This window comes from Cebidichthys violaceus, unplaced genomic scaffold, assembly GCF_023349555.1.
Source record: "Cebidichthys violaceus isolate CVI_PGR_0920_01 unplaced genomic scaffold, fCebVio1.0.p SCAF_31, whole genome shotgun sequence".
Taxonomy (NCBI): Eukaryota; Metazoa; Chordata; class Actinopteri; order Perciformes; family Stichaeidae; genus Cebidichthys; species Cebidichthys violaceus.
In genome coordinates this window covers 1,582,097-1,610,032 of record NW_027176495.1, presented here as the reverse complement: position 1 = coordinate 1,610,032, position 27,936 = coordinate 1,582,097, and the positions used below count along the sequence as shown (strand labels likewise).

Sequence of the window (27,936 nt, the reverse complement as noted above, 5' to 3'; positions counted from 1 at the left end):
CAGAATGCTTCTTTGTGTAGATCTCAATTGTTTTTATTATAGAGGAAAAAAAATAACAATTAGAGTTCAGCTTTTCTTTTTGTCGTGTTCCCACACACTCGCCCACGCATCCTCATTACAAGATGCAACACATCCAGAGCCTTCGCTGCAACCTTCTTCTGGTTATTGTTGTGCTTTGTGTTCTATACAATCATATCAGGGTTCAACTGCAGGGAACCGCACATCCCATCTCCTTTATTACTGTTCCACTGCTTAAGCAGCTCCAATGCCCCACCCCCCCTCTTAAATATTCACTTATGAGGCAGGATTCTTCACCTGTTTAACATCTTAAATTCATGTTCTGTTGAGCGATTTGTGTAGAATATAACCTGGAAAGGTGGTCTAATAGAATGGAGGGATGACTGACCATGAAGACCTTGGGGGGGGTCATGATGAGTCAAGAAGCTGACCTGCAGCTGACAACACGAGGTAGAAGATGGAGAGCAGTTCCTTCTGCCTCCACTGCACAGCCGAGGTCATCACAGGCCAGGAGGGGAGAAGTAGGAGCAACGAATTTCGGCTTTGCAGCAAAGAAAAGGTCGGGCAAGATGAGAGAAGTCTGCTGGGGAACAGCCGCGCTTTAACAGGAATGTGTGCCTCCGATTTCAAAATGTACATTTTCATTCAGGAGCTGCTCCGGTCGAGATGAGTTTCTTTGTTTCAGTCTGGCTTCCCTCAAGGCTTCCAGTCCGAGTTCACCCAGCTCAGGGTGTAGGCGCTGCTGGCGTTCAGGACGTTCTTGTGCAGGAAGAGGTGAGGTTTGTCCGGGTCGCTGTTGACGTGGAAGAGGCGGAAGTTTGCGCGCTCGAGTTCCTTGAGCAGGCTGAACCAGTACCGCACCACGGACGGGTCATCGCCGCCCACCTCGAAGCCCGCCCAGTGAAGGTGAAGCTCCAACAACAGCTGCCCCACCGAGTCCAGAACTCCTTCCAGGACCAAGTTCTCCAAGATCTTCCACTCTGCGCTCTCCATATCTGCCTTCAGTACATCCACCTAAAACAAGAAAAACGAAAAACACATGGGATGTTTTTCTTCTTCAGGTAATAAATGACTTCTTTTATAACACTGGAATTACACTAAACTGTGTGGAATTATTCAACGCAGAAGCCGTTAAAGGATGAAAAGGAGTAAGTGAAGCTTGACCTTTGTTCTTTGGCGACGTTGATGATGGATTGAGCGAGAGAGCAGCCTGACAAGGCCTGCTGTGTGTGTGTGTGTGTGTGTGTGTGTGTGTGTGTGTGTGTGTGTGTGTGAGAGCATGGAGGGAATGCTTCATAAGATGAATGTTAATGGCACCCTTGGGTCACATTCAGATGAGGAGACTTGTGCCCAAAAGTTTAATGCACATCCTCAGGACCTTAGGATTCCTCTTAAGTCTTCTGGATTTGCTAAAGATGTCCATTGTCTGACCTTTATGTCTTTAAAAGACTATTTGGAGACGGTGGTTTTATTCATGTCTCCGTTAACATGATCCCAGCCAGTGTGTCATGTAGTCACTAAATTGGTAGCGATAAGACCTACCGATAAGATTTAGATTACAAACCCGGGGAAATGTAGTAATGATTATTACTTTAAAGATAACACGAGATACGAGCTAAAGGAAATGAATAGTCTTTTTTTTTTTTTTTAACTGTGGGAAACGCTGAAATATCTGCAGCTAAACTCAGAACATCATCAGTCGCCATCTGACAGCGCAAGTATTAAAGTGACCGTGAAAGTCCTTTACGACTGATGCCTTCGGTGACGCTACAGAATTCCCAGGCCTAATTAGTGGAACCGAACAAAGTCTCCGAAATTCTCAAAAAGCAGCAATCTATGGAGAGCGACTCCAAATGTTGTCCTCTATCGTCCCCCTGGGGCCTCGAAGCTCTCCCAAGCATATATGTTGCTTAATTGGACAGAAACCTCCTGAAGGAGAATGATGTGGCGTCATCGAGAGGTGATGTATTCACTTCGTCTCTGAGGAGAGTGGCTTTTATTACGCGTCATGCTGTGTGTATGTGCATTTGTCATTATTGGATGTTATTCAGAGCGTATGGCTTCGTTCTTTCTGTCTGCCTCAACGGTCCCTGATCCAAATGCTCCCGATATTAACTGTCTGCTGGAGAGGCTAGCGCTGGCAGCACTGCTGTGTGCTGTGAGTGAAGTCCATACGGTGCTGGAGCTTTGTAAAGATGGCCGACGTTCATCTGCTGCTTTAATGGGGTAGTTTGAGTCGGCAGCTAGTTAGCTTAGCATAAAGACTGAAAACAGGGAAACATGGCTTTGTCCAAAGCTAACCAAATTCACCTTCTAATAATAATTACAACAATACATTTTATTTATAGAGCGCTTTTCAAAATACTCGGACACTTTACAAATATTAAAATCATCATAAAAAGCTATACACTAAATCTAAATCTCTAAAGGTCATTAATTAACACAACATCATTTCTTTATTTTATTCCCACAAAAAACAAATGTAACAACAATTGGCTTTATGAAATGTTATATATATATATATATATATATATATATATATATATATATATATATATATATATATACTGTATACTTTTAGGCCAATCTGAAAGTTTGCATCACACTGGTTCTCTTGAGAGAAAACATCAAATGTAATTCTTCCATTGCATTTTGGATTATTGCAGAAATGATGCTTTATGCTCAGTGTCTTTCCTGCCATGCGCTGCTGAGGAGTTCATGTCGCAGCGCTGCAAACCGTCTTCTCACCCATTAGGCAAATAATTCCTCTCCTCTAAGTGCCTCACGCAGCATGTGATCAAGACACACACACGGTAATTATGTCAGTAACGCATCCTCACCATTAGGTAGCATTTTGAGACGCATTTAAATTTCGATGAAAAGTTCTTTGTAAACAAACAGGATTTCTGATTTGAGAAAATGGAAGTTTACACTTCGGCTTGCTAATTGGCCTGAAACGTGTTTATTTCATGGTGGGCAAATCATAGCTATTAAGAAGACTCATATTTAATGTCTTGTCACAGTAATTCAACTGTTCTTACTTGTGAACCAGAGAGACAAACCTTAATTATTGTTATTATTATTATTATATGTTCTGTATGCTTTCATTAGTGAGCCTGCCACAAGAGAGCAGATCACAAATGAAGATATTTAGTGACACATCCGAGAGGTTTGCTGATTCTGCAGCCTCACCAGGCATCTTGACAGTCAGAGACAGCAGAAGCCGTCTTGTGTTTTCAGTTTGTACTTTTCATGTTGTGCTTCATCCAGTGAAGCTCACAGTAGCTGCAGCCTCAGATAAAGATACAAACAACTCCATTTCACGTCCCTCTGTGTATGCAGACCCAGATGTACGAGTGACAGCATTCACTATAAAACTATCTTATCCACTGGTGTCCAGTGATTGGCTCCATTAAACGATTACCTGGACTGCAGGATTGGGCTCTTTGTTCAGAAAATGAAAAGGTTATGAAGATGGAAGTATCTTCTGCTCGTTTTCTACCTCTTGTGATTCAGCAGTGCCTCATTTCATTAAGCATGAGAGCACCGCTGCCGGTGCTGATACTGTTGTATTTTCCACTTACCAACGTGATCAATGGTCCAATATGCAGTTTCTCTCTCTCTCTCTCTCTCTCTCTCTCTCTCTCTCTCTCTCTCTCTCTCTCTCTCTCTCTCTCTCTCTCTCTCTCTCTCTCTCTCTCTCTCTCTCTCTCTCTCTCTCTCTGAATGAGATGTGAATTTCTGCTCCTGACATTTGTCCTTGTGGTAACAATAACTATCTCAGCTGGTCACCAGAGCTCGGCGAATGACTCATCTTTGTCGTTTTTTTTTAACGAATACAGATAAGAAATGCTGCACAAATGCATATTTCGACCTTTCCGAGTGACTCTAGTTCTTCACGGCTGCTTTTCCCGTCACACAGGCTGGCTGAGAGTCTCGAAGAAGAAGAAGAAGCTAGTTCTGCTGCTGCTTGCTCCTCTGGCACACTGTGGACTTGCGTTAAAACCTCATTACAAGGATGTGTGCGTGGCTTCGCATTTAAAACGGGTGGATACTGTCATCCATGAGACAGGATGGTGTACAAACCCACCCACATCGACGCACCGACGGTTACTTCTTCATATCTTGTCGCACGATCAGAACATCTTAATATCTTTCCAAGTCCCTTGAATGAGCCGTCGTGCTTTGCTTTTGGCTCTAGAAAAAATAATTATGAACTGAAGTTTTAAACGTGTGTGTGTGTGTGTGTGTGTGTGTGTGTGTGAAGACATCAGTGAGCAGCATGTTTGCATTCTGCACCAGCAGCTGATTTAGATTAGCTTTGATTTAACTGGTAGAAGAAAACGGGTTCATTAGGTTAAGCACATTATAATACAAAGCTAAAGTCCTTGTAGCTCTTTAGTAGTTGACTGAACAAACTAACTGATCAATGGGACCAATCCTGTTTAGATACAGGTTGAAATGTAAATGCAGGTTTCCTCAGAGAAAACGAAAAACAGCCTGACTGACGTTCAGCTGCGTCTTCATTATGTAGGAGAAAGCTTGGCTTCCTTGAATAATCACTGAGCCTTTTCCTAAACAGGCCTGTGTGTTGGCTCCATGACGGTGTGTTATTAGTATGCATGCTATCGGTGGGCTTGGTGTGTGTGCGTGTGATTGATCTTGTATGCAGATCCCTATCTGATGAGGTGGAACACAATCCTGAGGGGCTTTGAAGAGGAAACATTCAGTTTGATAACATCTAAAGGAGGTAAAACTAAATGATAGATGTGTGTTTATCCACCTGGAGCCTGAGACGGAGCAGAAGAATGAATCGTGATGGGCTCTCGCTGACACAGGACGAAATCCCTTTCATGTGGTTCCAGGTGATTCTATAATGGCGGAATACTTCACACATGTATATTACAGCCAGAGACCCTCATCTCTTACCTGTCTGTGTCCAAAGTCATTGAGGATGGTGGCCAGTTTCTTGGTGTTGGCGTACTGCCGCTGGGCCACGATGGCCGGGTTAGGATCCCTCCAGTCCACGGAGAGCCGGTGGAGCCACATCTCGGCCTGCTGCAGGTGAGGCTGCTTCAGGCTGGGGTCGAAGCAGTGGACCTCGCATCCTGCCCGCGAGAGAGATCGCTCCAGGGACCGATCATCTGCCCCCAACCTGCAGCCCACACGACGCAGGACACCGGGTATAAAACGTATTAACACTAATACCCAAATATGTACAGAGTGATGATCAGATGGGCCCTGTTTTCAATCCAAATGTTGCCTAATTTATACCCTAGTTTATTCAGGCAAAGCACATCTGCTTGTCTTTACACAACGTTTACCGTTTGAAAACTTGTTTTTTTTTTTAAATAAATAAGTGTCGACAGCCATGCTAGTGACTCCACAAAGGCTGTGCTACGTTGAGCTAAATGCTAAAGCTCGTGTGAGATTTAATGTAAAAACTAATGAATGGCTTGTAAACTGAAAATATAGCAATCCACGTTCCCGTCACGCTGTCACTTAATAGCACCAAGGCCAATGGCTCACAAGCACTGAAGAGTAGGAGGTCTGCTGAGCTTAAAGTGTGAATGTACTGTAATAAATACTGTTTGGGAAAGAGAAAAGGTTTCATCAAAGACCCAAAGATCTCCTGTGTGACTTGAAGACACGTGATTTATGATTTATGACACACGTGGTCTTAATGTTGAGAAACATCAGCACAATGTCAAATACAACGGATACTGAAATACTGAGAAACTGGATGTCAAACGGCACACCGTCACTGTGACCCTGACTTCACCTGCCTGCCGAAAAGCCAAGAAATACATAACCAAGAGGAGACTTGCTTCCTCCTTTTTGAAATATGATGTGTAGATCGAAGTAGACAGACGCGTTTCCCTGTGTTTCTCTTCCACTCCCTCTTTCACCGCTCTTCTCTCTTTATCTCACCCCTCCTTTCTCTAATTCGCCAATTTTCTTCCTTTTTCTTCCTTCTTCAGTCACTGTCTCCGCATTCCCCCTTGTGTCTACTTTGTGCTGCGGCTGTTTTCTGTAATTGCAGCAGAGGGAGTACATTTTACAGTACATGTCTTTTTACAGATGAGTCACCGGGTCTCCACATGCGTCCCACGAGCCGGGAGATAAGAGATGCGGAGAGATTGAGATGCAACTAGACGTCTCTTTTTACCGCACTAAATATTTCATATTCTTCCCTGAGAGTTCCCCCCCACACCCCCTGTTCTCTGCGGTGGGGTGTTTTAGCCAGGAATCACTGCGGTGACACTTTAGACAACTGTCGGGGGGGGGGGGGGGACTACTCGATTACTCTCGGAGGAGTGGGGTTCACAGAGCATCAGAATCTGTTCTGGGTCACGGTGCTGAGAAAGAAGGGTCTCTACTAGCTGTAATATCCTCTCTCATGAGACTGCAGAGTTCTAGAGCGGCAGCTCTCCAATAGTTGACTAGAATGTCCTGGCAACAAGATGTGTGTGTGTGTGTGTGTGTGTGTGTGTGTGTGTGTGTGTGTGTGTGTGTGTGTGTGTGTGTGTGTGTGTGTGTGTGTGTGTGTGAGAGAGAGAGAGAGAGAGAGAGAGAGAGAGAGAGAGAGAGAGAGAGAGAGAGAGAGAGAGAGAGAGAGAGAGAGAGAGAGAGAGAGAGAGAGAGAGAGAGAGAGAGAGGACGAGCACCCAATGGATTGTGGATCTGACAAACAGGGCCCGTAGTCCGCCTGTCCTCGCAGTGAACTGTAACGTCAACAGTCTCCGGATGTTGAGAAGCTCAAAGGCGAGACCGGTTAACAAAGGCCGGTGGTCTCAGAAGCTCTTTCTCTTTTAAATGCTCCTTGTACGTTCTCCGTCGGATCTTCTATTATCTAATCTAATCATTTATGTTCCCTTTGCGTCAGACGCCGTGGCGTTCTGTCTGTCTCTCTCTTTCTCTACCGTGCTCCTGTTGCCCTTCCCTCATCACACGTTAGCCTATATAAGTGCTCCAAATTGGATCCATTTTTGTTTTGCTACAGGCTGGAGGAAAGGTTGTCATGAGCGGACCTCTTTCAAATTCTATTTGAGTATTTCTGCCCTTCCAGGGCCTTTGAACGTTATTCTGAATGTTATTAATCACAGCTGTGCTCTGTTTCTCCTGTGAGGAGATCTATTTGGTGACCACAAAGTCATCCTGAAACAACACGCACACACACACACACACACACACACACACACACACACACACACGATTACATGAAGGTGCTGCATAGCCTTGGCTTCAGTCGAAGATGCTCCTACGCTTAGCTCAGTTACTGAAATACACTGAAGACAGAAACATCCTCCCTCACTGAGTACAAGATCATTCTTAATCACACCAGCCACAATTCTAATGATAATTATTATTTCCAAATTTTTCTTTGGGGGCCACTTCAGCTAAAGAGAACAGAGGGGCGACGGCTTCTGGATCCACTGTTGGCAGCGATGCTGAGGTGGTTGAAGTGCAGCAGACTGAACGCACACGTTCCAATGCCTGCTTTGATTGGCCAGAATCTGGGTTGTTTATTTTTTTATATTACAAAGGGATGATTCATCCTCTCAGATGATGTTTCAGTAAAGTGAGCATCTGATCTGTTTCTCCATAAGGAGAAAAAAAGAATGTATGATCAAAAGAAAAGATTTAAACTGGAGTAGGAGGAGGGTGAGAGGTAAGGTAGAGTACGAGAGGTGAAAGGTGGATAGCTGGTCTTTCATGTGGAAAAACATCCAGCAAACTCCCCCCCCCCCCCCTCCATCCACCGCCACGTGACAGACCAATCAGAGAACAGCTGCTCATCCTGCCCGTGCACAGCCATCCACGGCTCGTTAAACCGCATGCAAATGAGACGGATCAACCGTACGCACGCACACAGAAACACACAACACAGGAGTACACACACACAACTGTACGCACGCACACAGAAACACACAACACAGGAGTACACACACACAACTGTACGCACGCACACAGAAACACACAACACAGGAGTACACACACACAACCGTACGCACGCACACAAAAACACACAACACAGGAGTACACACACAACCGTACGCACTCGCTCGTCCTAATGCACTGAGTTCAACAGTGAACGCACACACTTAATAGTATTTGACATTTCTATTAAAGCCATAGTTATGTGCAGCAGTGGACTTTAGTAGGGGGATTTGTGAGTCTCCTGTACAGCGGAGAGCAGAAGCCTCTTGAGAATAGTATATACTCAGCATACCTGGCACAGATTCAAGAGCATGACCACCAAGTCTGTGTGTGTGTGTGTGTGTGTGTGTGTGTGTGTGTGTGTACTGTCAATCTAGGTCAGTTAAGGGACATGGGAAGGAGAAGATCACTTGACGTATCCAGAAGAGTGGATCTCCAGAGAGCGCTCTGCCTAGCTAATCTGCTGCACTACTAACATAAATGACTGAGAGGACGCATGATGTTGATCTTATTTATGTGAATGCCCATGTAGCTTGCCTGCATGAGCGACTTCCCATCAGTCAGCCAGAGGATATCAGATATGTTTTTCTCGAATGCCTCCATTTGACCCCTGACCCCCCACCAAGGAGAGGCAGGAAGTCATAAACAGCAGCCCCCCCTTCATCTCATCCCTCCCGCATCAGTATCTGTACCCTGCCTGCCTACATGCCAGCACACCTGTGCTGTCTCTCAACAGTCCAGTTAATAAGCTCCCTCTCTCCTGCAGCGCCTCAGCTCAGCGGAGGCCCGGCGGGGCGGGAACCGGGCCGAGCTGATCCACGACGCAAAGCCAGCCGCGAGCGATTGTCTCTCCGATCTCAAGAGGGTCAAATACCCCGGTGGCCTGGCTGACTCCATTCAAGATTACTCGCCACTCCAGGAGAGGAAGCAGAGGTGGAGGTACAGTTAAAGCAGACAGAGGATCATCTTTACTCTTAGCGTAACGTCGCTTTTTTTTGTCTAACTGATTACAATCAGGGTTGGGTGTTGGACTAAAGGTTGAAATGTTAACATGTGGTGGTGAGTTAGGGACTTAATGTCTTCAGTGGATATGTGAGCGTTTGTCTGTACGCACCCAAACGAGTACACCCTGCAGTGTTTGGCTTGTATCCTGTGGGTCAGGCTGTACTTGGGGTCCAGACATGCAGCCCAGGCACCTTTGGTCCCCTCCTGAGCAGCTTCCTCACCGGCCAACGATGCACACGACACCTAAACACATAAAGACATGTTAAAACAGCCAATTCCAGAGATTGAGAACCAGAGTTTCTCCTCAGTCTAATGCTGTTATGTTGCTCCAACCGTGAGCCCTGTATTGTAAATGTGAATGTACAATCTGAAAAAAACAAACAATAAATGGAGTCCCAGTAAGTAAACAAGCCCACCGGCATGTAAAAACCAAGAGTCTCAGGAACAGTCCGAATGTGAGGAACGTCTTTTCCTCAAAATATCTCAACACAAATGCGATAAATCACTGGAGACTGCTACTGAATTTGACCTTGGGCTCCTGCATGTGTTTGGGCCTCAGTGTTGAACAACGTTATGCACACTATTCATATTCATCGTGATGATGATGATGATGATGTGCAGCTGGGGCGGATGTCTCAGCAGCACCGCCAAGTCTCCCAGCAGTAGAGCGAGAGACTGAAGAGAGAGAGAGAGAGGAGATCGAAGTACTTTATATGCTGAAAACTCCAAACAGCGAGTGCAGGTTGTTTATGTTTTGGTAAAATATGCACTTGCATAAACTATTCACATGCAGACAGTAAACATGTGCATACGGGTCAAGCGTGTTGACTGTGTGTATATCTGCAGTTTTACAAGGGGCTGAGCTCAAATGTTTGACGTCTAACTTCTTTAAGCTCCGTCTGCGGCGGAGAGTCGCTTTGCAGAGGGGAGGAACAATATTGGCTCAGATTATATGAAACATAAATCTATGGTTCTACACCATTCTTGTGTAAACGAGATGCGATGTGTGTGTAAGTTTGCGTGAACGTTCTTGTATTATTACTCACTGTGTATTATCTCACACTAACTGTTTACAGAGTCCTCTCAGGTTAAGCGACGGAGCAAGGAGAAATAATAATTGCTTTCGAGAAGTATTCTGTTGTCAGGGAACGATTAGCGCTGTGTGCCAGCCTCTTATAAACCCACATCTGTTGTTCACTTAAAAATGACATTTGAAACTTGTTTTTGTGCATGTTTCAATTCCCTTGTGAAGGGAGTTCCCTTGTGAAGCGAGTTAGTTTTTCGCAGCTTAAAAAAAAAAAAAAGCGCTCTTAGGCATCGTTTCCTTGCTCTGGCCAAACATGGTAGTCCAGATGTCTCCATCGTCAGCAACGTTTTTTTGGCTCCTCCTGGGAGCTCCTGAGGCAGTTCCCAGCCAGTTGAGATAGAATCTCTCCAGCGTGTTCTAGGGTCATCCCCGGGGTCTCCTGTTATTTGGACGAGCCCGGAAAAACCTCCAGAGGAAGGTACCCAGGAGCCTCCTGGATCAGACGGCTCATTTTTTTATTCAAAGGAGCGGTGACTCTACTCCCATCTCCCTCAAGATGTCTGAGCTCCTCATCCTATCTCTATCAGTTGAGTCCAGCCAACCTATAGAGGAAACTCATTTTGGTTGCTTGTATCCGCGATGTCATGCTTTGGTCACTACCCAAAGTTCCTGACCAGAGGTGAGGGTCGGAACGAAGATCGGCTGCTAAATCAAGAGCTTTGCCTCCAGGCTCAGCTCAGATGCTGCACCAATTTGCTTATCGATCTCCCGTTTAATTCCACCTTTTATCTGTGGACAAGACCCAAATATACTTTAGCTTCTTGGGCTAGCAACTCACTCGCAACCCAGAGGGAGCAATCCACCGTCACTTTCTGCTGAAGCCAGCAGAACCCATCGTCTGCAAAAAGGAGAGAAGCCCCTAAGGTCCCTAAACAGCACACTGTGATTCTATCTGGTAAAACCACAGCTAGAGCCGGCGGTAAGGGACAACCCTGGTGGAGCCCAACACCCACTGAAGAATGTGTTTGACTTATGGAGAAGACAGATGCAGCTCTCACTCCTGTTGTATAAGGAACGGATGGCTCAGAGCAGCATGCTCAGTATACCTTATGGTCCTGGTGCACCGGACTCCAACGCTCATCCCGGTGGACCCACATGTCTCATGTAGGTCTTTCACAGTTGGGTACCAGGTGACCGGTCAGGATGGAGGACCAGCTGAGTCGGGTGCGGTGTCGCCTGATGTGTTTTTTGTTAGGTGAATTGTACTGTACATGAGGGCGGCACAATCATGTATTTTTAAATCAATTTGGAGCACGCTTCATCGTCATCGTTAATGTGTTCCGGCTGAAAGCGTTCATCAGAACACAATGCACTGTGTGCAGTGAAATGCAAAAATCACTCTTGATTGTTTTGCCGCGGGCAAAGCGTTGAACTGATGAATGCTGAACACTGCTTCACCGAATACTTTAAATGTACCTGTTTTCATTAAGCACACATAATGAATGAACAGGAACTGCTTATTGTTCTGGAGCTAATAAGGACAAAATATACCAAAGAAAAGACTTTTATAGAGACACTTCCTCTCATCTGTGTGTGTGTGTGTGTGTGTGTGTGTGTGTGTGTGTGTGTGCTGGTGCATGCATGCATGCATACAAGCAGGATACACTATTGATTGGGCAGTTGTGTCGCAGGCCATCTCTCTGAGTAACAGCTCCACCAGGCACTGTGTCAGTCAGCATTACAGCTGAGGATGCTGCTATGCCCCCTCCAACTCCCTGCACCCTTTCTTGTCACTGTGTGTGTGTGTGTGTGTGTGTGTGTGTGTGTGTGTGTGTGTGTGTGTGTGTGTGTGTGTGTGTGTGTGTGTGTGTGATGGACGGTTCCCTTCAACAGCTTCCCACAAACACACACTTACACACAAATACTCAGGCAATCCCTTTTCTCTCTTCTTGTCCTTGTCTCTTCCACTCACACACATGCAAATACGCAGAAGTGGCTGCACACATGTGTACACACACACACACACACACACACACACACACACACACCCCAAGGCAAATTCATTATAAGCTGAATGTCTGCTGTGAGAGATATAGAACGCTTGCTTAGTCATTTGGAGTGGGGTACTCTGTGTTCTCCTTATATTGTGTGAGGAGAGAAAGATAAGTTGACGATTCATCCCCGAGACAATTTCTTTACAATAGAAACAGCAGCAACACGTCATCCAGGAAATGTCCCTCTGTGTTCTGGAAAGAGAAAGTGAAACGGCGTCTTTGCGTTACCTTCACAACCGGGGACAAGGGCACCGAATTACAGGCTTTCTCTCAATATTTCTCAAATTATGATGCTGAACATCTTAATCGATTCATAGTAATTTAATACTGACATAAACCAACAAACAAACCAACAGCATCTCATTGATTAAATATGAAGAGAGGGGCTCTGAGTTCCATCTGTATGGTAATCAATAGAGTAATGAATTATGTGTGCGCTGTCGAGCAAGACGACTGAGCTGAATGTGAAAGAGGTGCCGGTGCAGCTCGCTCTGATACGCACAACAAAGACCTGTCAAAATAATGATAATAATAATAATAATAATCTGGCCTTAAAATAGCAACAACTGCTCTGATTGTCTGTCTTCATTACAGTCTTCATGCTACATGATGGTTTAGTTCACCTTAAAGCAGAACACGTTTAAGATGTTGTGTTCTCTGTTGCAAAACACCTGGTAGGAAGGCATCAAATACAGACAATATCACAAATATTAAAATACAGAAATACAAACACCACACTAGCAGTGGCTCAAGGTAACAACGGAGTAACCAGGGACCTGTGGGCTAATCATTGTGCTGTTATGACTAACTGAATGTTCAGCTCTTGTCAAAAAAAACTAATTTTTTGTTCACTTTTCCAGATTGTCTTTACATAAAATCAGCAGCGTTAACAGTCCTGCTTTCTGTTTCCACTTTCATGATACTGTTGCATCTTAATATCTGCTCTGCAAATCTCTTCATATCCGATTGTTCTCCTTTGTTGTACTTTCTTTGGGTGTCAGTCAGCAGTGGTAGGAAATGCACTTACTGCAAGTGACGACATTTATCTTTAATATCATACATGGTTCCCTTTACAAAGCGCATGAAATAAATGAAGTAGTTATATACAGCTGGAGCTTTAAATAGGAAGGATTCAAACAACGCTGACTCACTTGGGGTGTTGTGATGTAGTTGAGGAACCTTTTAGCTTCTTCCTCCAGAGAATGACTGTCACCGGCCCAGGGCTCCAGGTCTATGTGCCACCGAGGAGTCTGTAGAGGAACACACACACACACACACACACACACACACACACACACACGTACCAGATTATTAACAAACGAACAGAGCGTGGCAATTGAAAATGAATTAACGTCAAAGTAGGCCAATCAAAGAAATCCAGTGCAAGGACAACAACAAAGGCAGCTTTATTCTTCCAGGTATTGTAACCCTCTTGTGTATGCTGATGGAACTGGGTCACAATGTGCTCAGTGGAGGATTTCTTTTTTTTTTTCCCCCCTCCACCTGTGTGTTAGTGACAAATAAGCTGCTTAAGTTGATTTCCATTGTTATTTTAGGGGCTGTTTATTCCTCATGCGTTCTGCGCTGCAAGGTACAGGTGAAACAAAATCCAATGCAGAAAGTCCGGCTGTGTTTAACGGCGGAAAAATAAGACTCACTTCACCGTCGGCTCAGTGCTGCTGCGTTATCACATTCCTAAAAGCTGGCAGAGCTCTGCCTTGCAGCCTGCTTCATTTCTACAGGAATGTGTCTGTTTATGATTAGAGGAGAGGCAGCGAGATAGAGAGAGAGAGAGAGAGAGAGAGAGAGAGAGAGAGAGAGAGGAAAAAGAGGATCCGAGAAGGCAGCCACGTCTTGCCTGCTTCGTTCCTTTGTATCTCCCCTCACAGCGCTGTAACAGAAGGATGCATTTGCCGGTTGCACAATAAGTTCTTGGGTCAAACCCAATTTCATTAGCATCCCCGGTGCAAATGATCCTGGTGATTTCACGATAGAGTGCGGGATAGAGCCCGGGACGCTCCTGCCGTCATCAGTATTTTATGGGCACTGCGGTTTCAGGTTTTCCATGTGTTATGCCACGGAGCGTTGTTTGGCTTAGCGAATCAGATCATGTTTGGGTCTGTTTGATGCTGTGGGCACATCTGGAGAGCAGTCTGTGGAGGGCACAATGAGGACGACAGGTCTGATTCGGAAAATAGCCTTGTGTTGTAACTCACACCCATGTTTCCACGACTCCAATTACATTCTCTCTCTCTCTCTCTCTGTCTGTCTCTTTGTCTCTCTCTCTCTGTCTCCCTCTGTCTCTCTGTCTGTCTCTCTGTCTCTCTGTCTCTTGCTCTCGCTCTTTCGCTCTCTCTCTCTCGCTCTCTCTCAGAACATTTGGCAACATCAACATACATATTACCCAGCAATCATCATTGCATTCTTCACACTATTTGCTTTCTCTCGCTCTTTCTCTCTCTCTCTCTCTCGCTCTCTCTTTCTCTTTCTCTCTCTCTCTCTTTCTCTCTCTCTCTCTCACTCTTTCTCTCTCTCTCTCTCTCTCTCTCTCTCTCTCTCTCTCTCTCTACTCACCCCCCTCTGCTGCCTGTCAGTTTAGTGATTGCAGGCTTAACACACACACACACACACACACACACACACACACACACACACACACACACACACACACACACACACACACACACACACACACACACAGCTCAGCCACTTTGCTCTACAGTGACACTGAAAGTGGCTTAGTGTGATTACATAGTTCAGATAGTGTTCAGGTCAACGCTCTCATATTTCATTCAAGCCAGTGGATTGTTTACATACTGTAGAGTTCAATTCATTACAATCTTTATCTGCATGGAAATTAACATTAACATGCTGCCAAAACATCACATACACACACACACACACACACACACACACACACACACACACACACACACACACACACACAGTATGTGATGTTCTTTTCCCCCTCAATGCACAAGCACACACTTGTGAATTATCTATGGCAGCAGCATGTGTGTCACTTCCTCTTCCAGTGACACTGATCCACTGTTCACTGAATGCTTCCCCTCCTCTCTCCATCATGTCATCCCTCTGTTTCCTTTTCTGTCGTTCCTCCTCTGGCTCCTACTCTCTGCGTCTCGGTGTCAAATAATTGCAACGGTGACGATCAACATAATCACCCTGCAGGAGAAATCGGGCGATGGCCGTGCGCAGGCGGGTTTCAGTCTATCGCTGTTGTTTTCTGCAGCTTGATCTTCTTGATTTGAGCGTTGACTTATCGTATCGATATTTAACTTTTTTTTTTAAAAAATCAAATGTGAAGGTTACTGGTTATTGGTCCAAAAATGCAGCAGTGAGGCCGGGGGAGTTTTACAGGAACGTAAAGAATGCACGTCGGTCTGTTATTTACACTTAGACGAATAGCATCTACCTGTCTAATAACCGCCCCGTTCAGCTCCTTACCGAGTCCGTCCTGCAAACATACATCAGCCTGGTGCAGGTCGGGACAGGACTGCTGATCAGGTTTGCAGATATCAGGGGACAATGGAGTCACGGGGAGTTTGCAGTGTATAAGGTGGGATTTAGGAACAAAACGTAGTGGAGAAGGAAAAGGAGAGGAAGGAAGGAAAGGAGTGTGGCTCAAATACACACGCATTCTCCCTGACATTCATGGCAGAGAAGGAATGGATGCTTTCAGTCCATGTCTGTTTTCCTCGTGGGCTGCAATTATTTTATTTTCATGTGAGGTTATTTGGTGAAAAATAAACATTCGTTTTTTTTTTTGCTGCATGTGCCAAAACGACATCCAATATAGATATTTTTGTGCGAGTCTCTGCGCGCATTAAACTATACATGTCTATGAGCTCCTAGAAACTGCTGAATCATCGCTTAGCGGAGATGAGATTAGTGTTTTAAGCCCCATGTTCAGTCAAGCAACAACAAGTCATCAGCGCCTCGGGGACAGCCGAGGTAAGCAGTGTTAATAACAAACACACAGAACATCACTCAGAACCGTGGAGCCTCAGCTGTTCAGCCCTTAATCCCGTGACATTAGACGCAACAACCTCCTCGGCATTTCAGGTATAGTTGCCTTGACGTGAATGGATTAATGGACAATGGAAATCACGGATTTATGTTGATATGACGTTAGAAAAGGCTACTTCTGTTATAAATGTATATTTAAAGATTTGAAAAAGTATGAACGCTGAAAGGAGTTCAGTTAAGAGCAAGCGATGAATTGCGTTGAGGGATCAGTTGAAGTGGAGGTCTTCAAAGAAATTAGTATCAGTTGAAGTGTATAAACTGAAACCTGTTGGTGGAATAACATTGGAGTTGTCAGCTGATGTCAGTTGAGGTATTTGCTTCAGTTGTGGTGGTTGGGGTTTTTAGTTCAAAGGTGACAATCTGAGACCTGACAGGGTCTGACACGTCATTTGAACTGTAAGCATCGACATGATCTCTGACAGCAGATTAACTCTCAGTTAAACAAGGAGATGATTCATTGAATTTAACTGCAGACAAAGTTAATAGAACAACGTCTGTCGGTCTTTTATCCTGATACACTTGTCTTTCCTTTTCATTTTATTTCTTAGGAATTTAAAAATTCCCCTTTTTGTCTTCTCCCCTCCCCCCCTCTCCCCCCTTTGATCGCTCTGTTACGGGGCCTCCGTGTCTCGATGGAGCAGGACGTGTTAGTGGATCTGTGCCTCTCTGGGCCCGGTGTGAGAGGAGTGTGAGCAGCCGGGCCGAGCGTGAATATATTCCCCCTGGGGAGAAGTGGATGGATGGGTGGACAAGAGATGACTGGATAAAACAAGAGAGGACGCTCTGCCACAACAATGGAGGAGGGTGAGAAGAAGGGAAGTAGAGGGGGAGACGTGCCTCATTGTGAAGGAAGAAGACGAGTCCTACACCTGTATATGGGTTTACACCAAGAATGCAAGAAAGTCAATACATGACGATCGATGGCTGTGTGGTCAGAGCATCTCAGGGGACAAAGGCAGCGCTCGAGTGAACACATCGTCTCCGGTGTATCGAATGCCACAGGTGAGCAGCGTCTGTCCGTTTGGAAACCATGAGGCCGCAGACGGAGGGCTGCCGGTCGGGCCTCGTCTGTTGGCCGAGCGTCAGACCTGCTGCTCATTTTGAGGTTTTTGTTTTTGCGATTACTGCAAACGCTTCCGAGACGCACCATCAAGCTGTGCAGTCGAGAGGTCAAAAAGCGCTCAGTTCACCAGCGTGTGGAATATTATTTTAACACTATGGAGCGTCTTGAAGTTACGCTCCCTGACGGGCGATATTTTCTTGACAGCTTGGCTGAGAACTGAACAGTTCCTGGCATCTGTGCCAAATGAAGGTCAAGGCAAGTGGGCAGACAGAGACGCTGTGGTTTAATGAAACAGCAGGTGGCTGATTCACATTAGCCTCCCTCTGATTTAAAGGAGTTAGTGAACCCAGTTGAGACGGAGACGTGTGCTCCAGGGGGGCTGTCTGTGCTAACGTTTGCAGGAAAAAAGAAAGATTCTATGTTTTTATTATATCAAGAGCAAAATAAAATCTGTATATTGAAAGGATTGATAGCGACAGCGTGACTGGTTGTAAACAGGATAATCACAAAGAAGCTGCCTGACTGAGCGCTATCGTTCTAACTAATCCGGTAGATCGGGGAGACCGGCAGTCGGATCAGACCCATCTGTCTCGCTTTTCCGCAGCGTCATCTCTCTGGTTCCTCTCTGGCAGACCCGGCCCGCTGGCCAATCACCAGCTCGCTGCCAGAGTACGGTGAGAGAGACGGAGCGGGGTTTGTAACAGAATTAAAGCGCAGGATTACGCTGATCTTTTTTTAATAAAGGCCGTAATCTCAGAAGAGTTTAGGCTCCGTCTCAAAGGCGTCTGACAATCCCACATCTGGTATCCTTCACCAGAGAGAGAGAGAGAGAGAGAGAGAGAGAGAGAGGAGAGAGAGAGAGAGAGAGAGAGAGAGAGAGAGAGAGAGAGAGAGAGAGAGAGAGATGAGAGAGAGAGAGCGAGAGAGAGAGAGAGAGAGAGAGAGAGAGAGTTGGAAAACGACTGCAGCGATCCTAGTTTAGTGTAAAGTGGGGGAGTTGAATTAACCTCTGAATATTATTTGACATTGAGGCTTTGCATTCATGCGTCCAACACTGTGTTACATTACAACACACGACACACACACACACACACACTCTCATTCGTCATTCTGCACACAACTTGCAGTAGCACCATCTGCCCACGTGTCGTAAATCAAAAGCTGATGGAAGAACCTGCGTGAGTCTATCTCACTTTAAGCCGTCGCCTACATGCTGCCGTCTTGCCAATGCGAAGCGTTTTGCATTTTTCCTGTTTTTTTGTTCCAGGTGCATCTTTACAAACACACTCGATAGATATACTGCGCTGAATCCAACCACATCTCAGTGCCTTTGATCTCATGAGGAGCACGGTGACAGACAACTGCGTGTCAGATAAGAGGACGCTTTATGAGTTGACTTTCTGATAACGGTCGCACAAAAGGAAGGTTCATGCAAACCATCTCCGTCCACACGGCCGCTTCAGCGCCGTTTTAGAATTGATTTCCATCCATACTAGCAAGCCTGAAAACTAATATCACATGACTCACATACACTGGGTGTGTGGATGTAAACAGGAAGTGGATTGGTTGTAGTGTTTTATTAATAAATGGTCGTGCTTGATACTTATGATCTTCCTCTGTATTTCTCATTCACACACTCAAACACATTTAGTTGAAAATTGTATTTTTCAAACCTAGTTACAAGTTGCAGGTCTTTCTCTCTCTCTCTCTCTCTCTCTCTCTCTCTCTCTCTCTCTTTCTTGCTCTCCCTCTCTCTCTTTCTCTCTCTCTTTCTCTCTCTCTCTTTCTTGCTCTCTTTCTCTCTTTCTTGCTCTCTCTCTCTCTCTCTCCCTCTCTCTTTCTTGCTCTCTCTCTCTCTCTCTCTCTCTCTCTCTCTCTCTCTCTCTCTCTCTCTCTCTCTCTCTCTCTCTCTTGCTCTCTGCCCTGTGGCTGAAGTCCCTGTCACACTGGAGAGCATTTATGCTTTTGTTCGTTTACAGTTTATTCTTGAACGTCACAATAGGTGTGCAGAACGAGCATTAACTAGAAAAGGACCGTCTCTACATGGAGCGGTCGGGGTAAACAAAGACAGCAGGAGTGTGTGATGGACAGACGTTCAGTGGTAAGGCTGTGAAGATAGCAGCTGTCATTTAAAGCAAGGTATTACAGCACAGGTATGCATGTAGCAACAGCATCACAAAGCCACAGCGGGAGATTACAGTCGTTAATGTCCTTCTGAAATATACCAATGATCACTGATGTGGTTTTGAAAGGAGAGGCAGCTGTGGTTTGGTTTTCATTGGTTTCCATCAGTTATGTGTGGTTTCACATACATGTCACATATTCACACATTCACATCGAAGGGATATGAAACCTCAAACAACCCCGCTTCAAATAACCCTGACTCTCCGTTTAAAGCCGACGTGTTCTCTGGAGTGCCTGGACTTGTCGTGGCACATGCCTTAAACTTAAATATCCGTAGGGCTGGCTGTTGCCTTGGCAACACTGTCCCCTTTCATTCACATCATGGAAACTCCACTCATACATGAATTCATAAATGCATCCGGACATATATGGACGCTCCTATTCATCTCCACAAGGGTTGAAATGCTTGTGCAGGGGATGCAACTCAGACAAAAGGTGATTGACGGAGTCGATGACCGGCTGATTTGCTCGTATCGTGTTTGTCTTAACGGACAGATGGGGAGGTCTTATTGTTAGCAGGCTTGTAGTTAAAAACCTGCATGTGTGTGTCTGTGTGTGTGTGAGTCAATCTATGCGAGTGTGCGCATGTCTTCCTGGACAGATTCCCAGATATGAGATGTGTGTTTGATGTCTAGTTGGGAGGAGCAGAGCGAGCCCGCTGAGCACCATGTGACATTCATTTCCTGAGACGGAGCAGAAAAATCATCCTCGTTTTACTTTTCTTGCCAATTTCTGTGTTTGTTTCTTGCACATAAATTACATTCTAAATATGAAAATGGTAATGAATTGAAAGATATGGCATGGGGGTTTGTATATTCAAGCCTTGTCGTCGCATAATTGTCAATTTTCGTGTTTGTTTTGTGAGATTAGAGTCCTGCCAACATCATTACTGAGCAGTGGTTTCTCCACAAGCACCCCACTTGTGTTTGTGTTTCTAATTTAATCTCCCTTCTCTGTGGCTTCCTCTCCATATGTTTCCATTAACACGCAGTATCAGCTATCACATAAATGTACTGATGCTTTAGATATGGCTTAGAGCAACTCGAGTCTCTTTAAACCATTGCTCCTCCTGATGTTCTCTGTTGCTTTGTGCCGTCTGTTGTTTTTGTAACCGGACGACATGTGGCTAAGGTGCGCGGCGAATGCCTCTGAAATGGATTTCTGCTGCTACACAAACAAACCGCAGGCTTTTCGGTGGCAACGCAAAGCGACGTTTGCTAGAAGTGTGTATTCACGGTGCGTGTGAGTGTGTGTGAGTGTGTGTGTGTGTGTGTGTGTGTGTGTGTGTGTGTGTGTGTGTGTGTGTGTGTGTGTGTGTGTGTGTGTGTACGTACATGGACGGTGCGGTGAAATTGAGTGGTAAAGATGGGAGCGAGCGATTTCAGAGGTCAATGCACTCATTCATATATACGCCGGGGAGGGAGACTGAGAACTTTGTGGAATGTTCCAGACAAGGCGTCCATATCTGAGGGGAGTATTGTGAGATGGAGACTCTGGACTTGACAGTCTGACACTGACTTTCCCCCCCTTTCAGTGGGAGCCTTTGTCCGATTCAAGTCAGCGGACACAACAGACCCACTGTTTGTTCACTCAATAACATTTAGAGCTTTAAGTGGCTTCTGTTTCTCCATTCTGCAACATGTGGTTTTGATCTTCTCGTTTGAGGAAGGCCTTGTATGGATCTGCGTTTAAAAGTAGCGATCAGACGCTTTCAGGTCTCAACTATGGCCTCAGACTCAACTATGACCGAAAAGAAGTAGTATAGGATCTTCTCAGCTCAGCTGTTTCTCTTGATTAAAACGTGTGTAAGCTCTTGCTCAAGGTGATCAAATGGTCGTATTGTTGTAACTTTGACGAGACGCGGTGATCGATTACCTGAAAGGTCTCTTTGTGCTTCTTCTCCCCCATAACTTGGCAAAGATTCCAGGCCGGCTTTGTTTCCCTCAGTTGGACTTGGTTACTAATCTAGCATTGAGCAAGCAGAGCTGTAGAGCGGTTTCCTCCTCCTGGGTGGCTGCTGTGTGCAGAAGGGCTGATGCAACGCTACTGCAGTTATGTGATCCAAAAATGTTGGAAATCAAAAGGCTCGCATGTCTAAACATATGTATTCCATCTGCCTGGAGTTATGACACCTTGTTCCTTGATCCTAACATTCCAGCTGGTTAGTTTGCACTTGTGTTCAACAATATTAAAAAAAGATATTCTGTAAGTTTTTAATTCTATAGTACCATATGTGGTAATTGCAGACGACCTTAAAGCAACAGTTCGATGAAGCTGAGAGTCACATGAGAAGATCAATGCCATCCTAGAGCCGTATCGCTCTTCTCATCATAGTCTCTGCAAGAAATTCAAATTTCCCAAAATGTTGAACTTTTCCGTCTGCGCTTTAAAGGACTAATAAGGAATATATGTTCATTTCAGTCTTTGGGACGGCAGCTGCAACTAGGCGCCGTTTGCAATAGATGACATTTTCAGCTGGAGAGCAGAAAGTTGAGTGTGACCCCGGTGACCCCGGTGACACGTCAGCTTCCAAGCCCTTGATTCCTTGCGACTCGCTGGTTCCTTCGATCCACCCAGCCAGAGGTTAAAGATGCCTGAGAACTGACTCCAGTCACACCTTTGGGATTACAGAAGGCAACCTTTGAATTCTTCTCTCTCTCTCTCTCTCTCTCCTATGACCAAGGTCACTGGGTTTCTGCGTTAGTAATTCTGCTGGGGGCTCAATACGGACCGGCAGCGGTCGGCTCAGGCGGCACAAAGTGTCTTTTTCTGTTCTGGTTTCATCCCAACACTGAACTAATCAACGTTCAGGTGCAAGTAATTAGTGCTTGCCTTGCAGATAGATTAACTTGTGTCGCATCTAATTAAAAGAAATGATTTGATTTGCTGCTCTGGCTTATTAGTGGAATCAATTAATGCAATCAAAGGTATTCTGTTTTTATCCAAACAGAGCGATAGCATTAACTCAAAGGCCATTGCTGTGTTTATTTAACTCCCCTCTGCAAAGGATAGAAGATGAGTATTGCATGGTGTTGCACAGATTACCTTTTCATCGCTGGGTGATCATTTCAGTGTTCATGTTCATGTTATAAAATCCTCTAAAGTCTCGGTCTGAAAAGGCTGCATGGTTCCACTCTGCCTGTGGGCTTTGATGTTGAGTGTGTGTGTGTGTGTGTGTGTGTGTGTGTGAGACATGATTCACATGTCTCTCACACACACACACACACACACACACACACACACACACACACACACAGCTGACCTATCTGGGAGAAATCTCTGAGTGAGTTTAAGACAGAATTTCTGTAGAATCACACGTTCACAGAACCGTGACGTCTGAAGTGGAACGCTGTGGAGAACATGCTGTGACAGGACTGTATACGTGTGTCACAGTTAAATATGAAATCGTTTCTACACACGTTTGGAGATTTTTGTGTTTGGTTTCTTTCAGGTGATTCAAGTAAAGACTGAAGAATGAGTCACTTTTTCCGTGGCAACGTCACCTATTATGATTTCTTTCATCCTCCTCCGTGATAGAGCCTTCCCCTTGACCCCCTCCTGTTGTTCATCAATTGCTTTTCTTTTCAGGCAGTTTTCATATCGTACCATTTCGTCTTTAATCCATTGACATTTTAATCTTCCATATCTATCTGCTGGGAGGCTTGAAGCCAGTAAAATATTCTGAGTCTGTGTGGATTTCAGCAGTGAGAGACGTCACTTCATTCTGTTCTTTGAGACAGATGACCCGGCCTGGTCTCAGAATGTCAACAGAGGTCAACTCTGCTGACCTAATTTATTCATTCTAGATATTTGTGGAATAATCCAGAATATATACGTCTTTGGTACTTGTTTCTCTCATCCCACCAGAGTAGTAGCAGCACTTCCGCTCCCACCAATGGCAGTAGATGAGTGTCGGAGGCAAAGTCACCCGGTGACTTCTGAAGCTGCCGGCAGCCACTTGTCTTTTTCCGAAGCTTTTAGTAGTTTTCAGCAGGAAAGATAGAAATATGTTGGAGTGTGACTTAGGGGCAGCAGTCTGTTTATTACTGTGCTGAAGTCAGAAGGCTGAGTCATCAGTGCTGCTCCTGCTCTTCATCACTGCTGCTGTTGTTTGGCTCAACACATTTCATGTCTGCGTATAATTTAACAAGTCATCCCTCTGCTCGTTTCCCCAGAGTGGAGAAGAGAGGCAGCAAGAGGTGGATGATTAAAGAGGATGTGTGTGTGTGTGAGAGTGTATTCATGTGGATGCCTGACAGCTAAGAGATTAGATTTCCTTTATTGGTTATTACTAAAACAGTCCCTTAAGCTCTCCGTCGCTCTCAGTCTGTCGCGTAGCCACACTACAGTTTCTTGAATGCCTTTCTTAATGATTTTTCTCTTCTCAAAGCAAAAATAAATCCTGAACTTTTTGCCATTTTCACACTGCAGCGGAGACAACGGAGCAGCTGGTGTTGTGTTTGCGAAGCTGTGTCACTGTGTAGTTAGGAGTCGGTGCGCCATAAAACACGGCATCAATCAACCACATAATGTGAAGGAGAAAATGTTATGATTGAGACGGAAATAAAACTCCATATGTATCCATAAACAGGTGATAAAACATAATCAACATTTCTCCAACCGCAATACAAGGGATGGTTTTAGTATTCGCCTCATACTGATGGATTATATTAAATGTATAATAATAACAATTTGACACGTAATAAGACGCAGTCAAATCTGATAGATTCATGAAATAAAGTTGGTGCTAATCTTAATATGCAGAATTAATTGAACTGCTGTTTCCATGGTCAAAAATTCATTTTGAAACTCGATAGTACTCGTATATTTTGTGCTAATGTGTTAGCGTTTAGCATATTAACTTCCCTTTAGTTTCAGATGGTTTGTTTATTATTGTGGATTGTTTTAGGTGTTTTTGTCTGGGCTCTCCCTGAAGTTCAACTTTAGTCGGAGACTTTGACCAAACTGTCTCCTCATATTCTTCTCTTGGTAAAATTGGGGTCGTAATTGTGAAAAACGATTGTGATATTTGCAATCCTACTTGTTACGCTTTGTGGACATTTAACTAAGTATCTGATCAAACACGACCTCACTGGTCACGCTCACAATCGGACCAAATGTAAAACACAGTGTGAGATGCATGAAAGAAGATTTGCCTCCTGGGAATGAAACATCCTCGGTAGATTCGGTCATAACTGTTGCAAAACGTTCCACTTGAGTTTTACAGCAGCTCGTAAACAGATAATAGTGAGATGCAGCTAACGGTTCCTGTTTATGCTCTGCAGGAACATAACATTTGGATCTGTTGACAGCACAAACAGGTACACTGTGGTTAACATGCCAAACATCACGGCAGGATAACAGAAATACGGAATAATGCATGTTGTGCTTCAAGCTGTTTGATCACCGTTGGCCTGAACTGATGAAATCCCTCTTCGATGGCATGCCAAACACCTCGTCTGGGAGTGGGCCTGCAGACCCTCTCATTACCACAGCAGTACACTGCAACCCTATTCTAAACAAACCCACTGATGTAACCCAGACGATCTGAAGTCAGTGAGAGCGTAGAACGGCATCGTGGACGCAGCTTTATAAAGATAACTTCAGGCTATAAAGGTTACAAACTGATAACCGAGCTTCTCTAGGATTGTTCTCTTGAATCCCTCCACTGCTGTTCATCAAGGTCACCGGAGGCGTCCTCATCATCTTCCTCATCATCTTCCTCATCATCTTCCTTGCAGAGCAACTGTCCTGCTTTCCAGCCCATTATTTCATCTGCGGTGCATTAATATGTGGCGAGAGGAGAGAGCAGGATGTGAGCTATAGTGAGCACCCGGAAAAGAGAGAGAGAGAGAGAGAGAGAGAGAGAGAGAGAGAGAGAGAGAGAGAGAGAGAGAGAGAGAGAGAGAGAGAGAGAGAGAGAGAGAGAGAGAGAGAGAGAGAGAGAGAGAGAGAGAGAGAGAGAGAGAGTGTTAAAGGAAGACAGAAAATATGTCTGGGTTTTAGAAGTGTGAGGCGAGACTGAAGTTTTAAATTGAGACAGACAGGAGAGATAAAAAAGCTAGAGGGAGGATGATGAGAACACGAACATCGGGGACAAGGTAACATGACAGCAACAGAGCAACAGTGATCTTCAAGATGAGACACTAAAGCAAGAACTAGCGAGAAGAGGTGAAGGTAGAAAAATATATCAAGAGAGAGAGAGAGAGAGAGAGAGAGAGAGAGAGAGAGAGAGAGTTAAATGGCTGTAGCATATGACACATAAATTTCATCAGGGCCCCTTCAGGGCAACTTATGTGACAAATTTTGTGTCGAGCATATGGTGGTATGCAATATTGATGGCACACAAGTGGCCATCCCTCGATGCGGCACGATAGCCTTGCAGTGATTTTAAAACAGCGTTTAAAACACTGTTGCTCGTCAGTCTCATTAAAGATGTAAAGACAAGCATGTCTGACCCCAAAGTAACACAAAGAAGATCCAGCAGAGAAGAGGAAATGATGAAGTGTGTGTGTGTGTGTGTGTGTGTGTGTGTGTGTGTGTGTGTGTGTGTGTGTGTGTGTGTGTGTGTGTGTGTGTGTGTGTGTGTGTGTGTGTGTGTGTGTGTGTGTGTGTGTGTGTTTGTGTGTGTGTGTGTGTGCGTGTGTGCGTGTGTGCGTGGTGGGAGGGTTGATGGAAAATGGAAGTGAAAGGGAACAAAAGGGAGACGGATGGATGCAGAGATCAAATGACAAAATAGAGGTTAGAGCACACAGCTGAGATAAATCAAAGAGACAAAATAAAAGGCATGAAGAGACAGAAAGTGGGCGTTTTGTTGTGTCAGTGCTTCAACACACCCTTCACAGGTTAAGGGTCAAGCCCCTTTAGAGTGGAGAGTGTGTGTGTGTGTGTGTGTGTGTGTGTGTGTGTGTGGGGATTGCTGAGCCTTGCATCTGAATGGCTCTTTGTTAGACTTGACTGTGCGGATTTGCCAGCGTGGAGGGTTTCTTGTTTTGATTTATATTTTAGGTTAAACTTACACCTGTTTAAATTGTATACATCTATCAACAACAAAAGTGACAAACTCTGTATCACCAGTTGAGAAGCATCTCAGAAGTGCTCATTGAGCATGCATTGATTCTGCCGCCTGCTCTTCCTTCATCACCCTCCTGGGATTACTGCGCTTTAAGCCAGTGCCTCAGAGACGGAGTGAGAGCTCCTTTAGTGAGCCGCTCTGTCTTCTACCGCACTGATTCAGGATCAGATAACCTTACAAGAATCTTAATCGCAGCAATTAAGAACTCAAACGTTGATGAGTTATGGAACGTACCTTTCTGTGCGGCCGGAGAGGAGGCGAGGGCTCCTCTCCGTCCTCGTCCCTCCTCCTGGCTCGGCTGTCCTTCTTTAGTGTTCGAATGTAAGAGATTCTCCTTTTAATGCGTCTGTCCCGCTCCTCTGCTTCTAGTTCGGTTCTGCTTTGTCGGCCCCAGTTCTGACTGGACTGGGTGGGACGTCCCGTGGGAGTAGGTGCTCCCCGCCAACTTGTCTCCAGGTAAACATGAACGCACACACACACAGCGGTGAGCAGAACACCCAGACGCAGCAGCAATCCCCGGGTGAGACGCTCTCTGCCCATGTCCGTCCACTAGTTTTGTCCTTTCTGTCTCTCTGGCTCGCTTCAGTCCATCTCCTCCAGTAGAAGTGTTGTTTTTCCCTTTGCTGTTTCTATCCCATTCTTCCTCTCTCTCTTGTCAAAGAGTTCTTCTTCTCTTCTCTTGCAGCCTCTCCTTCCCTTCAAGTTCAAAGTCCACCATAAGACCCAGAGCAGTGAGTTAATGAAACGCACACATGTCAAGGACACCTCTGCTCATGAACCCGTGCACACGTGTGAGCCGACATGAATGAACCTGAATTATTTGGTGGATGTCATGAGGCTCGGCGAAGACATTCAAAAGTACAATGTGTGCCGCCCTCTTGAAAACTTTGCGAACTCCCTCCTCACGCTCTCACTAGTCCCCCCTTTTCCCAAACACACACACACACACACACACACACACACACACACACACACACACACACACACACACACACACACACACACACACACACACACCCCTTTAATTGCTTTCTTTTCCTTTCTGTCAGGATCACATCACACACACATTGCTCTGCTCTCTCCCTCGAGTTGCCTCTCCCGCCCAACAGACTCTCGGGTTACCGTGTAACTCTAGATATGGGCGGGACCAGCACCACGGGCCCATGTAGGTCCCGCTCTACATCTGCAAACCGGTCTCACAGATTGCGACAGCTCAGCCTTGATTTGCATACTTTTCTTTTTTTGGCTACAAGATTTATAAAAATGGGATATGAAAAAATAATATTTGATGTGCCACTAATCAGTTAGTTCTTATAATCTCTGGCAATTTGCTGAAACTAACTTCTGTGTTTTATTTTCCTTGGCAATAATTCTCCAAAAAATGAATGCGTAAGCCAACACTGGCCTCATCGTCTTCTCAAGTTGCTTCCACTGCTTTGTCATTTATTCCCCTCCACAGATCACCAACTCATCCATTATTTATGAACAATTCATAATCAGGCAATCCTTCTTGTGCAGCCCG

The 27,936-nt window shown here is 45.1% G+C and overlaps 1 protein-coding gene across 1 annotated transcript; it reads right to left on the bottom strand.

The window, feature by feature from the left end:
• Positions 1-12: 12 nt before the first annotated feature.
• mettl24 (methyltransferase like 24) lies at positions 13-27,498 on the bottom strand. The gene is made up of 5 exons (XM_068724520.1): positions 26,649-27,498; positions 13,197-13,295; positions 9,074-9,207; positions 4,948-5,173; positions 13-1,032 (listed from the first exon to the last, which is right to left on the bottom strand). The coding sequence occupies exons 1-5, from the start codon at positions 26,952-26,954 to the stop codon at positions 715-717; spliced, it is 1,083 nt and encodes a 360-aa protein (XP_068580621.1). The 5' UTR covers positions 26,955-27,498; the 3' UTR covers positions 13-714.
• Positions 27,499-27,936: the final 438 nt, after the last annotated feature.

Excerpts from the sequence above, each read along its gene's own strand:
- mettl24 (XM_068724520.1), bottom strand. The coding sequence starts at position 26,954 with ATGGGCAGAGAGCGTCTCACCCGGGGATTGCTGCTGCGTCTGGGTGTT. Across the intron at positions 9,208-13,196 it reads ACTACATCACAACACCCCAA|GTGTCGTGTGCATCGTTGGC; the intron begins GTGAGTCAGCGT and ends TTATGTGTTTAG. Across the intron at positions 1,033-4,947 it reads ATGACTTTGGACACAGACAG|GTGGATGTACTGAAGGCAGA; the intron begins GTAAGAGATGAG and ends TTCTTGTTTTAG.